The sequence below is a fragment of the Vipera ursinii genome, assembly GCF_947247035.1.
Source record: "Vipera ursinii genome assembly, chromosome: 2".
NCBI lineage: Eukaryota > Metazoa > Chordata > Lepidosauria > Squamata > Viperidae > Vipera > Vipera ursinii.
In genome coordinates this window covers 83,196,478-83,213,586 of record NC_139513.1, presented here as the reverse complement: position 1 = coordinate 83,213,586, position 17,109 = coordinate 83,196,478, and the positions used below count along the sequence as shown (strand labels likewise).

Genomic DNA, 17,109 nt, shown 5'->3' with positions numbered 1-17,109 from the left:
TAGATGAGCTGGGCATTCATTTGGATCCAGCAGGGCTGCTAGTTAAGTAAGATTATGCAAGTTCATAGCCTAGGAAAGATGAAGGTGAATTATAAAGTATAAAAACATTTATTAGGGGACAAAACACCTATCTTCTAATTTATAATGGGTATTTTTAAGGAAGTAAAATGCCCAGTTTTGGTATGCTAACATTCTTTGTATTGCACAGACACTGGCATGCAGAGGAAATGGCTAAATTTTGCTTTTAATAGAAGTTTCCCCCCTTTGCAAAAATATCTCTTGGCGATAGCTATTCCTTCATGCAAAAAGACAAATCATTCACATACTTATAACATACCTGTAAAATATTTTCAGTTTGTCAGATTTCTCTGCTTAAGGAAAATGCAGTAAAACACTTTCTACAGTGTGTGTATGTATATATATATATATATATATATATATATATATATATATATATATATATATATATATATACGTGAGTGTATGTGTATTCACACACACTCATGCACACACTCTTGAATAAAACCAAATGTATCCAATAATAAAAAAATACAGCACATGAAAGTAGTATAATGCATTCCAGTGTATAGACACATTGGGTTTTTGTTTTAAATTATACTCTAACCCCTATCCTTTGAGAATTGACCTACAGTTTGCTTGTTTTTTAAATTCACATCAACCAGTACATTACAGATTTAAAAGGGTAAACTTTGCACTGATTCCCAGGGCACGAAAAGGCTGAAGAGTTTAACATGATCTGTATTTATGAAAGAGGCTTGTTCAACCATGGCGGTTCTAGCACATTATTTTTTTTATCCCTGCCATCTGCCATCCCTGCAATGTTTAAGAATGGTTCTCCTCTGCATTTTGTTTTCAGGTGGGGACATAGCAAAGGTTACTTGAAAGGTTGGAGGTCAAGCATTATTATATCTTGGTTCTTTTCCATAAGTGCTCAACTTGTCAAGTTCCCCTTTCATTAGCTTCACGTTCCATAAACCTGCACTTCTGAATGTACCTTTTAAGGATACATTCTGGTTTAATGTCCAAGGAAGAAGAAAGAAATATAGGAACAACATGGTCCTTATTCAAGAGAACAAAAAACAAACCTTCTACACAGGACGTTCATCCCTAGATTCTTATTTGTTTCTATGTTTGTTTTCTAGCTGCAAAGGCAACTGACTGCAAGATAAGCCAGCAACGGTGCTTCTTGTAATTGAGTCCCAGCACCTATAGGTGAAAAATTCTTTCCTTCCTCATTTAAGAATGGTAACAAAACTCCAAGGTTCTCCCAAATTTCACCGCAAGACTTTTCTTCCTGTTCTCGGGGCAGGAGGTGCTCTTTATGCATCTAGCTTTGCTCCATTAGTAGCTCACTCATTCTGATGCATCTTCACTGTCTTAGAAGAATGGAAGAGCTAGAAAGCCACTGGATAGATTACTCCCTGCAAACTTCGGTATCAGTCAGCTTTTTTCAGGAATATCTGAAAGTACATGGATAACAAAAGAAAGTTGATCAGAATTCAGCCAATCAGCATTTATAAATTATCTCTCTTACAAAAGAGTAAGTTGCGTAACAAAACTACTCTCCAAACTACAAGTTACCTCTTTCTGTGTGAAGGATTTCATTGTCTGACAGAATTATGAGGTTACTGTAAAACCCTAAAACAGAGCCAAACACTGACTGTTTGCAGAACATGCTGAATGATAAACTATGACTACAAGCCACAGTGTTTATGTTCACGTAACCACCCGAATGAAGCACATAATGGCTTAACATGATGCCCTGATTTACTTAAGGCCTTAAAACGTAGTGTGCTGCTCACCTTCCTATAGCTATTGTTTGAGTTATAAGAGTGGTTCTTAAATTTTATTGTATTAAACTTTATGGTATTGTGACTCCCTATAACAATAATAGACTACCTAGAGCAACCTAGAGTGTTATAATCTTATTACCAATATTTTTAGATTCCCAATAGCTGTTGAAAGAATTAAATCTTCTCCAGCTGTGTAGCATTTTTGCATATATTCCAGATGCCAATTCCCATCACTCCAGTCAGCTATCTGGGTATAATGGAATTGGAACATTGCCAGGAACACTGGGAAGCCAACAGCTTGGAGGGGAAGCTGCTGCTGAAGGCAAAGTAGCCTTTGATGGCATGGCAGCTGATGAAGCTGCAGCTAAGAAATGGCACACTTCCCCTGACCACAAACTACTGGATGTAAATGCCACATGGAGTGAGCAAACAGGCTTTTGTCCTTGAAGACAACATTCTCTCCTGTCCTGTTCCTGATTGGCAATTTAATAAGAATCTTCAAAGTCAAGAAATGAAGATAAAGGATGTTCTTGTAGACTATAGTCATAATGACTCAATGGCTTTAGTGGCCTTCATTGGATGGAATGGATCTTAGGATGCTCCTTCTAATCTTGCTTGAGTAACAATCTGAAGAGCTTTTCTTGGAAAGCAAAAGAACATCCTAAAGTAGTGACTGGATTCTTTTTGCTGCAGGAGGATGGCTGCTGTGTCTGTTCTGTCCCAGCCTACGTACGTCCTTGTTACTTCACAAGGCAACCCCTCTTTTAACAGTAGACTGGAAAAATAAACCCTTTTTTGAGTTACAGACCTTGTCCACAAACAAAACAGAGCAAGAATCAAAACAGGAAATAACTCACTGGTAAAATAAACAGATCATCATCTCTTGACACAGAAGTTCTTTGCAAACGGTTGCCTCCAGCAACCAGCCCTGTCCACACATTCCCTTTTAGTTACGCAGCCCCCAAGGCATGGGTCATCACTGCTTTCTCCTTCTCCCCTGGAGTCGCCCCATTGCCTCCTTCTGATTTATTCGTGTGACTTGTCTACGTTTACGTGCATTTCTGAGGTCTTCCAGCTGTGCTTCCTCTGAGTCTGACTCAGCCTCCCAGGACAGCTGGCTTTCAGCTGTGCTTTCAGGTGAGGGGCCAGGTTCTTCCTCACTTTGTAAGTCTTGTAACTCATCAGAGCCTTCCTCCTACTCTGATGGCTCCCCAGGCCCTTCCTCCTCCTCCTCTGATTCACCAGACTCAGCTGCCGGGATCACAGGCTGGCACGGAATCACAACAGTGTCAGCTCTGAGAGCTAGTTCTCAGTTATTGATGATAATTGGGACCAGAATTTCCCAATTCAGACAGTGGTGGAAAAGCAGAAGGGGCTGAGACTTGCTTCTGTTAGGTGAGGGAGGCTGTGAAGAAGAGTGACTTGTTACTTTCCCTGCCATGTTCCCCATTAACTAGCCAGGAGAGAAAGTTGCAAATGGCAATCACATGACACTGTGACCATAAGTGCCAGCTGTTTGCCACAGATCCAAATCACATTCGCTTGACCGTGTGTGTGTGTGTGTGTGTGTGTGTGTGTGTGTGCTGGGATAGCCAGAACTTTGAGGATTGGTTCTAAGTCTTCTTTTCCAAAGCTGCCGTAAGTTTGAACAGTCACTAAATGAGTGGTTGGTAAGCAAGGACTACCTATATATCCTGGAGACAATTGTGCCAGGTACCTACAGCAGCTGAGGCCTCCATGAGACACCTTGACTTTTTCAGTTGTCCAACTTCCACTTGTCCCAAGCCTGCGACAGTGGCTGTCAAAAACCCATTCCTATTTTATTTCATTTCTATTTCATCCCACCTTTCCTGGGTTTTGTCATGCTTCCAAGGGGGGGGGGAGGATGTGCCTGCAGGGCTATTGCTTTCAATTCCTCCTTTTGCTACAATGCAATCCTTTATTTTGTTTATTGGGTCTGTATCCTATTTCCTGAGTTATCTCTCTCTCTCTGAACTCTGTCTTTTAAATTGTTAGTTAAGAACAAAGGAGGAAATAAGGAATGTAACCTCAATGCCTAGTTTATGTCTACACTCCCAGAGAAAGGTGTGGAGAAGCCGCCGACCTTTGCTGTGTGAGCTGGAGACAGGCCAATGTTATCTCTCCGGTTTCCACAACGGACTTAACACCTGGGGATTGGCTATCCCACAGGGGTGTGTGTGTCGATCTATGGGGTAGGGTCCTGCTTGGGTGCACTATAATCTACTGTGTTGCACGGGAAAACCTCAAGATCCTGTCTATTATGCCTGCTATCACTTACTCTTAATAAAAGTTCCTGCTTGGAAGAAATTGTTTCCAAGAGTTCTGCTTTCTTAAGATGTGGGCTTGAAGTGGGTCCTGACAGTGGCATTTACTAGCCTTGATTGGAAACTTTGTGTGTTGGCTTCCGGTGGCTGCGCGGCGCCGGAGACAGCCTTCCCGGGCTACCCGCGGCTCAGCTGAGTTATTTTCGCCCGAAACAGCGCCGATCAGCTGTTCGGGCGAATTTAAAGCCCCCTCCTCGGGAGAAGAGGAGGGGGTGAGCGCCCAGGTAGGGGTAGAGTTCTCCAGGGCCGCCTGAGCTTATGGCTGGGGCGGCTGAAGGATTGAACTCCCCCGTAGCCTGGGTTGCTCCCAGCTGGCCAGCGCCTCTGCTCCTGATTTCTTGGAGCAGAGCCAGGCGTCTGCGACCACCTCTGCTTGAAGGAATGACTATGGATTAAAGGAGCAGGCAGAGCGGTACAAGAGGAGAAGGTGAAGAGGATTATTATATTTTACTCTCGAGCTTGATGGACTTTTTTAAACTTGAAGTGAAAGTGCGTCACAATTGAAAGTGAAAGATGGCGGCTAAACCTCCCCCTAAAACTCTTCGGAGTGCTGGAACTTCTCCGGTGCAACAATCATTATTGCAGGCGTTGCATCCTCCTGATGTATTGACATCGAAGGACTTACAAGATGCTCTTGAAAAACATACCCAGGTAATTTTGAAACTAATTAATGATAGATTTGCACAGATGGAGGAGAAATTGGAGAAACTGGAGGAGAGAATGGAGGAGACGATGGAACAGAAGTTCAGTGTGATGAAGGCAGACATCTTGTCTTCAGTGTATAAAGTGGCTGAATATGTGGAAGATTTGGAGGAAAAAGTGGAAGACTTGACTCAAAAGAATGCTATATTAGAAGCAAAAGTATTGGAGAATGAAAATTTAAGAGACAAAATGGATAAAGAACTGAGTCTTGCTCAATATTACCAGATGCAGTTTGCCATTAGAATTAGAGGTTTAAAGGAGAATATTAAGGAAGATCTAAAGCAGCTGGTCTCTGAGGCTCTCGAAGTAGTATTGAATCAGCCAGCATCTGAAATAAAAGGAGGCATGGATAAAGTGTTTCGTGTGAATTCATGGATTGCTAGACAGAGAAAGCTGCCCAGAGATGTGGTGGTTTATTTTGCAAAAAGGGAAATCAGAGATGAAGTTATACGAGCTGCTTATGATACTAAAGTTGTGATTGCTGATCAAGAAGTTTTGGTTCTAAAAGAAATTCCTCCAAAGATTTTAAGGAGAAGGAAGGATTTTACATTTCTTGTGCAAGAGCTCAAGCAACGAGATATAAGGTTCAGATGGGAGATCCCAGCTGGGTTGATGGTGATGCATGAAGGTAAAAGGTACCGTTTGGTTACTGTGATGCAAGCGCGTGATTTTTACAATAATGTTTTAAAAGCAACTCCATTAACACTTCTGGAAGCTGCAAAGGGATTTGGAGAAGGAGAACATCAAGAGGCTGAAGATGGACAGACAGAGGAGAATGGTGTTGGAGGAGATCAAGTTACAACTTCGTTGGATGATCCTATGGAACAGAGGGTGACGCGTGCTGCTTTAAAACGATCAAAAAAGAGAAAAGAATGAGATTAGCAGAAGTCTATGGAACTTTTACAATGTACTTATAGCCAAGTAGTGGGAGGTGGGAAAAGATTTGGGTGAGGAATGCAAAACTTTATACAAGTTTAAAATTTAAGAGAGAACTTTTACAAAATGTTTTATAGATGGTTTGTAGATCCTAAAAAGTTAAGTATGTATTTGAATTATTAGCCTAAATCTTGGAGGTGTGGTGATGAAGACGCAATATATTTTTATATATGGTGGACTTGTAAAAAGGTTGAGGCTTTTTGGATAAAAGTTTGGTGGAACATACAGAAGATTTTTAAATGGAGGTTAAAGTTTCGTTCGCAACCTTTTTTGTTTGGAATAATTACAGATGTTACAGTTGTGGACCTTAAGTTGATGTTGAATTTAATTACGGCAGCAAGACCTTTGATAGCTTAGTACTGAAAGAGGAACTGCCGACTACAGAAGAGTGGATTTTAAAGTTTTCCGACCTGGCTGAGGTGGTGAAGATTTTGGTCAATTTGAAAGATTATTTGTAAGAATGTTATATTATGAGAATGGATTGAGTTTATTTAGAACAAGTATAGGGTTAAGAAGTATTAGGTAGTATTTGAATAACTCTTTTTTTTTCCTTCTCTTTGTATCTTGGGTTTTTTTTGTTTTTTTTGTTTTTTTTGTTTTTTATATATATATTTAATATTACTAAGGATTGTTTTATCCTATATAAGCTAGAGAGTAATAGATTTCAGAGTTTATGGTTGTTAGCATATGGTTGTTTATGTTTGCTTTTTTTTATATATACCTTGTATTTAGCTCTGGGAAGTCGGGGGGGAGGGGGGGAGGGGGGAGAGGAAGGGGGGGAGGGAGAAGGGAGGGGGAGGGGGGATTTGTAAGGGGGAAAAATTGTATGTTAAAACTTTTTAATAATAAAAAAAAAAGAAACTTTGTGTGTTAAGAGAGAGAGAGATGCAATTTTAGAAGCTTTGGCTGGAATGATTAAACAATAACTCCTTATTGCGCAGTCAGATAAGCCTGCAACTGAAAGGACCCTGTGGGAGAAAAGAGTCAGTGTTTGTACCCCCTCCGCATTTAATAGCTTGACCAGAATGACCAATTACCTCACTCAAGATTATCCACACGGGAGAGTCAGTCTGGATGGTGAGTCGTATTGCTTCCAGAGGGCCAAAGGAAGGGTCCACTTCTCCTTCAGCAATGCCCTTTGAAAATGAGCCTGTGAGAAGACAGACAGTGGGACTTTAGCCAGATATGAGCTCTCTACGAACCTGTTCCAGCATCAGCAGCCATTCTTCTACGTCACCAGGCAGGCTTTGGCACTCCCATTTACTGTTTCAATCAGTCTCGGGCACAGTTTTAATGGTGAAGCCACCAACTTCCTCTTAAAAAAAGAACTGCATCAATATTTGCAATGACTGGAGTTGAAGTTTCCAAAAGTCTCGATCTCAGTCAATTGAAACCCAATGAAGAGATTTCAAGGGATGATTTTACCCCACACATTACTATGTTTGTGTGGATGTCATACTGCCATCAATAGGTGCTGCATGTTGTTATGCTACCTCACAAGTCCTGAACGTTACCAGCTATATATCGCAGTTTAGACTAAAGGCTCCCTATTGGGCTGGATTCCAGCATCTTTTCCACCTGACCCCTTCTTTTCCAACAACTGCCAAACTTGTGGCAGTGGAGGTAAATTTGTAGGTGCGCTATACGACTGTGTCCTTTATGAATGCCGAAAGACTGCAATTTCTAGTACAGTATATCTCAAGAGAACCTTTGCAGATGACAGATTTCTAGAGGTAAAAAGAACCTGCAAAGAAAAGAAAAGTTAGTCTGACAACATTGTCTACTATAATGCAAAAAAAGGCTGCAGGCAATAAAGAGACAACAAATGTTGTCTACTGCAACATCTTTGATCAGAGGAGTGCTAAGAGGTGGGTAGCTATGTTTGCAAAACCTTCCCAGTTGTCCAGTAGAGGGCACTGCTTAATCACTTGCTGCCATGTCTTCTTTTGTTCCTCAAGGGTCAAGGCCCTTTTGTAATGGTATCTATGTACATGCAGGGGTGCACACACACACACACACACACACACACACACAAAGAGAAAAGGGAGAGGTAAAAAGGAGTGTTAAGATGGCATCCTTTTAGATACTTTAACCCGCATCAGTTTGTGTTGTTAACTGAGTGATGTTTGAGCACAGTTTTATTTGATAGGATACGGAATATTAGACAATTAAGAGAAAACAAAGTGAAGAGAGTAAAGATGATTCAAAATGGAAGATTTGTCTGTAAACAGATTGACAGTAATAAAGAAATGGGATAGTGAAGAAGTTACAGATTCACACAAAGGATGGACTGGACTTGGCCTTGGACCAAATTGGGAGGCTGTACAAACACACTGAAGTTCTTGGACTGCACTGAAATTGGCAACAGACGGATAGTGAGGGTGGTGAAAAGACTCCTTACTCTTTATGAGTAAGCCACAGCTCCCGACTGTAAGTGCCTGCAATGCTGGCTAAGCAAAAAGGTTGCTCTAAAGGGGGGTTGGAGGTTGAGGGAGACAGCAGATGTAGGGGGATAGCAAAGAGACGTCTGCAGAGAAAGCGCCTGTTGGAATTACTCTTAATAGGCCTGTATAAACAGACCCCCACCTTTTATGCCGCCTGGTCAGGACTTGGATCATTTTCCAGCCACAGAACAGAGCTAGTTCCTTACTTAGAGCAGGGCTTTTCAACCTTTTCACCAATTCTACCACTTTTTAGGATATGACAGTATTCGAGTACTGCCAGTTGCCTAGCAAGGTGTCAAAAACTTGACGATCAAAAAAAAAAGAAGGAAAAAAGTGATAAAATACAGGTAGTCCGCTCAGTGACTGTTCAAAGTTAACAATGGCACTGAAAAAAGTGACTTATGACCATTTTTCACACTTATGATCGTTGCAGCATCCCCAGGGTCTTGTGATTTACATTCAGATGCTTGGCAACTGATTCATATTTATGATGGTCACAGCATCCTGAGGTCATGCGATCCCCTTCTGCAACCTTCTGACAAGCAAAGTCAATGGGGAAACCAGATTCACTTAAGAACTCTGTTACTAATTTAACAGCTGGAGTGATTCACTTAACAAATGTGGCAAGAAAAGTCATAAAATGGGACAAAACTCATTTAACAAATTTCTCACTTAGCAACATAAATTTTGGGCTGAATTGTAGTTGTAGGCTGAGGACTGTCTGTACACCCACTTACCACACTTTTAATAGGAAACTTGTGCCTGTTTCTCTGACATTAATCTTTCTGCTGTTCTCTCCTCTTCTCTCCTGGTTGATTCAAAGAAGCCAATAGGTGATTGCAGAGGCTTTGGGGGGCTTCTGCCGTTGAAGTGGGGGCATGTGGGGGGGGGGCGTGTCGCGGTTCTAGTTGGCTATTCCCCAAAGATTCCCTAACTTTAAAACAGCTCTTTGGTGGCAACAGTTACCCAGATGCAGGCAATGCTAACTCCCAAGAATGAGGGGCTCAGAAGTAGCTACAAGCAGGGGAGGCGGGGGGGGGGGAGGGCAAAGAAAGGAAATCAAACCTGATCTGACAGGGAGCATAGTAAGCCTGTCCCTACTCCACAGAGGGAACATCCCTATCATCCCCAGCCTGGCAGGGGTCTTCCTGCCTCACTGTTGCAGACAAAGGGGAGCTCCGGTGAGAAGGAGGAGGAAGAGGGTTTAAGCAAGCTTAGCAACCAGAGTGGGGATCCCCCCCAAAAAAAACCAAATGAGCGCAGGGAGGCGGGTGTCCAAGTTTTTTCTTTTGTGGTCTTTACATATTTAAAGTGCTAGAAGGAAGTGGGGAAGAAAACCATTGTGAGACACTCTTCTGTTTTAACTTTTTTCCTTGTCGTTTTTCAGAGTTTTCATCCTGCTTTCGTGAGAGGGCAGCGTTTGAAGGGGGGGTGAAGTTGCCCCCCTTCCCCCACCAAGCCACAGCTGAGCAAGACACCTGCCTGCTCGGCTGGCCGCGCTCTTCTTCCTGTCTGAGGTTTTTGTTGTCATGAGCATTTCTGTTCAGGATTCGCAGCGGGTGGGGGCTGTTTGGTTTTTATTCCCCCCACCCACATATGCTGGGTGGATGCAGCAGGTTTTAGTCACTTTGGTTCTGCTGGGAGGTTACCCACGAAGCACGTTTGTTTTGGGGGGGGGAATCCCCACTCCGGTTGCTAAGCTTGCTTAAACGCTCTTCCTCCTCCTCATTGGAGCCCCCCTTTGTCTGCAACAATGTGGCAGGAAGACCCCTGCCGGGCTGGGGATGATGGAGATCTGCTCTCTACGGAGTAGGGGCAGGGTTACTATGCTCCCTGTCAAATCAGGCTTGATTTCCTTTCTTCACCTCCCCTGCTTGCAGCTGCCTCTGAGCCCCTCTTTCTTGGGGGTTAGCATTGCCGGCATCTGGGTAACTGTTGCCACCGAAGAGCTGTTTTAAAGTTAGGGAATCTTTGGGAGATAGCCAACGAGCACCCCAACATGCCCCCCATGCCCCTACTTCAACGACAGAGCCGCACCCCCCTCCCTGCCCCAAAGCCCCTGCAACCACCTATCGGCAATCACATGCTGCTCTGAGGAGGAACGCTGGAGGCAAATGGGCAGAGGAGGGAGGCTCAAGGAGAAGGAGGCGTGGCCAAGGGTAGGAGGCAAAAGATCCTAGACCCGCCGCCGATCAGCTGTAGCTGCACATGCTGATCCTGGGCTCCCAGCAGAACCCAGCCAAACCTCACGCAGCTCCAGATGAAACTCTGCCCTAAGACTGCTTGTGGCTGTCTACCACCCCCAAGGGTGCCGCCACTCAGCTGGAGCATCACACACCAATCCTGGGGTCTCAGCAGAGTCCGAGAGATACCTCATGCAGCTCCAGCTGACTCTCCCACAGGCCTGTGCGGTGCTGCCGCCACTTCACCTCATCCACTTTTACACTTTTTTTTTACAGTGCTTTTCAACCCGTCGTACGCATACCACCTGCCAGGTGCCGAAGTACCACCAGTGGTATGTGTACCACCGGTTGAAAAGCCCTGACTTAAGAGGAAAGGAAGGCGTCAGAGACTTTCCAAGTAAGGAATTGCCTGTATGCCAAAACAATTAGACACAGGAACAGTTCTTTCCCTTGTGCCATCACTCTGCTGAACACCTAATTCTCACAGTCCTGTCTTATGTCTAAGTATATTTGCCCATGTCGTATGGGCTGTACTATTATTTTATTTATTTATTTATTTATTTATTTATTTATTTATTTATTTATTTATTTATTTGACTTATATACCGCCCTATTCCCATAGGACTCAGGGCGGTTTACAGGGCAATTAAAACCATACAATACAAAAGTTGAAATAAATTTAAAACAATTAATTAAATTTAAGCCCAAAAGTTAAAACTTTTATTTATTATCCTTCCCATCTTTACTACCCTCTCTTATTGGTATAATAATAATAATAATAATAATAATAATAATAATAATAATAATAATAATAATAATAATAATAATAATTTTATTTGTATACCGCCCTTCTCCCGAAGGACTCAGGGCGGTGAACAGGGCAAACATATAAAAGTACAAAGATACAAAAGTTAAAAAAGAATTAAACAAAATGCCCAAGCTAAAACAATAAGTAAATATATTTAAAACAACAATAAAATCCCAACCCATCCCCCATCAGGCCAGGCCGGCTTGTTCGAACAAATAAGTCTTCAGATCGCGTCGGAAGGAGCGAATTATGATTATTATTACTCTGTTGCTTTGCATGTATGCTGAGAATTTTTGCAAGGGAAACAAATTCCCTGTGTGTCTAATCACACTTGGTCAATAAAGTATGAGGTTGGAATGTACATTGAAAGGTCTCTGCAGCCAAGAACCGAGCTCCGGATTGATGTGCGTGGTGCCCCCTGGATGGCAAAATGGAGGCTGGGGGCGATGACTGTATCCACCTGGAGCTTGGTTCTTGGCTGTCGAGGCTTTCTTGAAGGCCTCTGATAGCGAAATGAAGGTCGGGGGTGACACAAGCAAGCGATGACAGAAGAAGTGGGTCAGCTGGGTCGGGCTGTTAGTGCCGCCAAGAGGTGAGACCGTGGAAAAGACATTCCCCCTCTTTTGGAGGCAAAAAAAGAAAAAAGAAAAAAGACCAGGTCTTATTTTGGGGGAAACACAGTAGTGAGTAATCAAAAGCAAACATTGGACTCCCTAAAAATGTAGAAAACCTGCTATACGTAGTTTTTTTCTACCCAGACCTTTAAGTACTTAGATTCAGGGGTTGTAGCCAAAAAAAGACTCTTTGGAGTATTAGTAGTCCAATCCAAGAACTCAAAATTAATTCTCAAAATAAAATATCAAAACCCAGGAAGTAAATAACAGTTGATGTCCATTTTTGAACTCCTAGATCTCATTACTTGGGTATTGGTAGAGAATCACAGCTGTTGGCTCTGAGGGTTTTCAACTACCATGCAATGGAGTGAGGGTAGTTTGAGGGGAATGCAAGAACTGATGGCCACCATGGCAACCATAGGCTTGTCTCAAGTGATCTCAAACAATGCACACAAAATGGTCATTATTCAGATCTAGGGTTTTCTTTGGAGCAGTTGGCACGTGATCTCAAAATGAAGGTTATTCTGATTACTTGTCTACTTTGTCCTATTACAAATGAGCATGAGGCTTAGTATTACCTGTGACCTCCACAAGGAGAGGTGATTGATTGGGATAGTCCACCCCAAATGTTTAATGGATCTTACTGGTTTTGAGCAGGTGCTTGATGACTTACAGACTATGGAGCTTCTGAGGGTGCTGGATGAGACTGCATCTAAGCAGACACTGTCTGTTGAATGCAGGAAGCACAACGATATATGGCAGAAGTGATAGTTAATTGCCATGGCATAAGTCCAAAGGTGAATAAAACTGAGCAAACATATAACCCCAGGTTGTCACCTATTCTGTGTTGATAAAAATGAAGTGTCATTATTTTCCTACATTTACTGCACTGTTAGAATGTTGTACAGCAGCTCTGTTGGTGTCCTTTTCCCTCTGAGGGAAGGACAAGGATAAGAGTTGCCTGCAGGCTGTATGACACATCTCCAGAACATTTTGCTGATTAATTTACTGAGTCTGAAGTTCAGTGAGGTATCTGGGGTAGCATATTAAAGGTCATTTGGGATTCATTTGAGCTTCTGGATTTTAACAAATAAAGGGGGTTAGGGTATGCTGTAATTTAAGCTCAGCCTCTTTTCTAACTGGGTTCTTGCCACACTCGGGGAGGGGGGGGGAAGAGACAGATTCATGAAGTGATGAATTGTTTTTTAGGTGTGGAGATGGTATGCACTGCTTTAAAAGAAGCAGTGGTGCATTCTCTCCTGGAGGAACCATCTCTCAATTTAAGTTTCTGAGATTCCTCTGCCCGGTCTGTAATCTTCCCTTTTTTAGGAAATGCTTTGGGGATGCTGGTGTGATGCTTGTTAAAGAGGCTTCTAGATGAAGCCAATTAATCGATCTCTTCTGAGTAGGATTCAGCTATGAGTATTGGATGGAAAGTGCATCGGTCACTCTAGTGCATATTTATTAGGACCTGAATGAGGCAAATACAGTCTTCTTGGTCTTGTTTATCCTCTCAGTCATGTTAATGGTATATTTCTGAACAACCTGGAAGAGAAGCACTATTTTACAGTGGATCTGCTCCTTCCTCATGGAAAGTTCCAGTTGGTATCATGAAGGGATGAGTGGCTAAGCACTTGATTCCTCTTGTCTGGAGTGCCACAAGGTTCAGCTGTCTCATGCATGCTTTATGACTCATATATGAAAACATTGGGACAGATCATGTGCTAGTTTGAGGTGAAGTAGTATCAACATGCTGATAACACCCAATTATAATCTCCATTGCAGGATGAACTAGAAGGACTGATGAATCTTCACCAGGGATTTAGAGATTGTGAAAGATTGGAGTGGAAGAAGCAAGCTTAAATACTAGCGAATGGCTGTTGAAAAAACATTGATCTCCTTTTCTTCTCCTAATGGCTAATGACTTTCTCTAAAGTTCACGATCTGAAAGTTCTTCTGGACTCACAATTCCTCCTTGATCAGTAGGTGGACTGGTGGTCATGAGAAACCTACCATAGTTTCTGGCGTATAAGACCACTTTTTAACCCATGAAAATCTTCTCAAAAGTCAGGGGTCATCTTATACGCCGGGTGCTGAAAATTTAGGGACAGGGCTGGCTGGAAAACCTGGAGCGGATCTCCCATTTAGTCTGCTCAGGGAAAGCGGGACCAATTAGAGAAGAAGCTGCAGTCTGTGATTTTTTACAGGCTGGGGTCTGGGCGTCTTTTCTTCTAAAGTTGAAGACCAGCTGTAGTATATCCCAACTTGAAAGGCAGGTGGGGAAGCCAGCAGCCAGAGCAGCAGCTTAGCTCTAAGGACACATTTGACTCAGGAACTGGGCGGACTGGCTGGAAAACCTGGAGCGGATCTCCCATTTGGTCTTTTTTTTAAAAATCCCATTTATATCCTGCCCTTCTCCGAAGACTCAGGGTGGCTTACAATTTAAAGCACAAATCAATGTGCTTAGCAATAGCCTTCATTCTGTGTATATGCCTGTTTATTAGGGCTTTCACACACACCCCAAGCAGCATTATTACAAAGTCAGCTTATTGCCCCCAACAATCTGGGTCCTCATTTTACCTACCTTGGAAGGATGGAAAGCTGAGTCAACCTTGAGCCTGGTGGGATGCGAACCTGCACTAACTGCAGGCAGCTTGTGTTACTTAAGGCTCTGCGCAGGGAAAGCTTTAGAGTGAATTAGGAAAAGTGAAAAAGTGAATTAGGAAAATAGGGAATGGTTGCTGGAATCAGGGGCTGCCACAAAGAAGAGGGAGCCAAGCTATTCTCCAAACCACCTGAAAGCAGGACAAGAAGTAATGGATGGAAACTAATCAAGGAGAGAAGCAACCTAGAACTAAGGAGAAACTTCCTGACAGTTAGAACAATTAACCAGTGGAACAACCTGCCTCCAGAAGTGGTGAATGCTCCAACACTGGAAGTTTTTAAGAAGAGACTGGAGAGCCATTTGTCTGAAATGGTATAGGGTTTCCTGCCTTAGCAGGGGGTTGGACTAGATGACCTCCAAGGTCCCCTCCAACTTCTTCTTCTTCTTCTTCTTCTTCTTCTTCTTCTTCTTCTTCTTCTTCTTCTTCTTCTTCTTCTTCTTCTTCTTCTTCTTCTTCTTCTTCTTCTTCTTCTTCTTCTTCATCATCATCATCATCATTATTATTATTATTATAGTTTAATCCACTTGCACTGTTTTATGTTTACATGTTTGATGACAAACAGCCTTATGTTTATAAGTGACAGTTTTCCTACTAAGCACCTGCATGTCATAAGCATTTGAATTAAAATTACCATATTAAAATCAAATCTGATGTTTTTTAATTTTTATTTGGTGTGCGTTGGAACAGGGGTAGTCTTATACGGTGAGTATAGCCCAAACCCTATAATTTAACAGGAAATGTAGGGGGTCGTCTTATACGCCAGAAAATACGGTAACCCAATTTGGCCGGTGTTCCATTTGTGACCTTTCCTGGAGTGGGAGATGGTGAACATACTCACATGCTCATCATGTTGATGTACAATTACTGCAATATAATTCACTTGGGTTTCTTTGAAAATTATTTGTAAACACCACTCGAAACATGAGAGTTAATTTTGCAGTTGCTGCATTGGCTGCCAAAAGATTTCAAAGAAGAATAAAAAGCCCTGGCTTTTACTTAAAAAGCTCCCTGTGGCATGTTCCCAGATATCTCCCAGATTGTTTCATTTCAGTTGAATCTGCCCACTTTCATTTGCCCACCAGGAAGTGACAGGTGTGGGACTCTCAGGATTAAGATTTCTGGGGTTTGCACTGCCCCCACATTGGATATCTTTAGAAAGACTATTAAAACTGAACTCTTTTACCAGACTTCTAGGGGCCATTTTTAACAGTTGTGGCATACTTTCTCTTCTCTTAATGTCCATGAGTTGTCGAGCTTGTTGTAAATATTAGATTATTAGAAACTCAGCAGTAAGGTAGCTTATTATTAGATGGATAACAAAGTACATGCTTAGGAGTGTCGCAAGGGCTTATAGTTTGTGTTTTACTGTGAGGTACTTAGAATCATTAGATGGGCCAATATACTCAATACCGATAATAAATTCACTTTTTCTCACTCTAAATGGCAGGGCAATTAATGACAAATGCTAATGAATTCAGAAGACGCTTATCCTACCTCTTCCTGGCCATCACACTCTGTGTTTGCATTATACGAAGAGCAACATAACCATCTACAGTTGGCAGGGTATTGTTGGACTTGAACCAGCAATTTACCTATCTGTATGTAGCCATCAGACGTCCTGTGGTACTTGAATGCTGTTGCTCTTCCCTCCTGCAGAGCTTCTTTATCTGACTGCAGACTCTGTTCAGGGAAACAGACAATCTTTGCAAAAAGGCAGCTATAAGGATTTAGGTAGCCTGCTGTGTATACAGTGTGAAATGCTATGACAATAAATCACCAGGCAATACTTATGCCCTTAGAGAAAGAGAGCATTATTCTAACAGTGAGTGTTAGTAAAACTTTTTATGCCTTTCAAGGACTCATAAAAGACTACTGAAGGGTACTGAATAAGGATCAGACACGAAAACCCTTTTCTCTGTTATAGGCTATGCATTTTACATTGAGAATAATGAAGCAGAACTTGCTTTGAGGTTTGCAAAGTAATCCCAGGATGTTGGAATTTAGATTCTGATTAGACTTTGCGATCCCAGATAGATAACTGGCTACATAATAATAATGTGTCTTACACTCCTAACAATCTATGATGCCTCCAACATTCTAATACAGGTACATGTAGTCTCTGACGTATGATGGGTTGCTAATTGACCACTTGAAGTCATGAGGTACCCTCCCCTGAGGTAGTTACAACCCAATTCTGAAGTTCCAATGGCTGGGCCCTCCCTACCGTCATGTGACTGCATTTGGGGCAGTGACAGGCAGTCTGCATTTATGCCCATTTGCAGCATTCTCCAGTCACACGAACACAATTTACATTGTGCTTGTCAAAAACTGGCATTTACTTTTTTGGCAAAAATCCCCCATAGGAAACAACAACAGGCTCGTTTAATGATCATGGATCTGCTTAATGACCATGGTGATTTGCTTAAAGACTGATGCAAAAAAAGTTGTCAAATCAAATTGGTCACGTGACGCCCACTTTATGACCTTTATGACTGATGATCGTATAATGTCAGGCTCCATTACAGTCATAAGTCAAAGGCTTACCTGTAATAACTATGGATTCCAACAGCTACCACTTAATCTTAGGGAATCATAAA

General features: G+C 42.2%; 1 protein-coding gene across 1 annotated transcript in view; it reads right to left on the bottom strand.

The window, feature by feature from the left end:
• Nucleotides 1-482: 482 nt before the first annotated feature.
• MGAT4B (alpha-1,3-mannosyl-glycoprotein 4-beta-N-acetylglucosaminyltransferase B) overlaps nt 483-17,109 on the bottom strand; it is a 112,755-nt gene continuing 96,128 nt past the window's right edge. The window contains exons 13-15 of the mRNA XM_083350899.1: nt 16,105-16,192; nt 6,835-6,947; nt 483-1,481 (exon numbers count right to left, since the gene is read on the bottom strand). Coding sequence (XP_083207025.1) covers nt 1,458-1,481; nt 6,835-6,947; nt 16,105-16,192 — 225 coding nt within the window. The 3' untranslated portion in view covers nt 483-1,457. The remainder of the gene's footprint in view (nt 1,482-6,834; nt 6,948-16,104; nt 16,193-17,109) is intronic.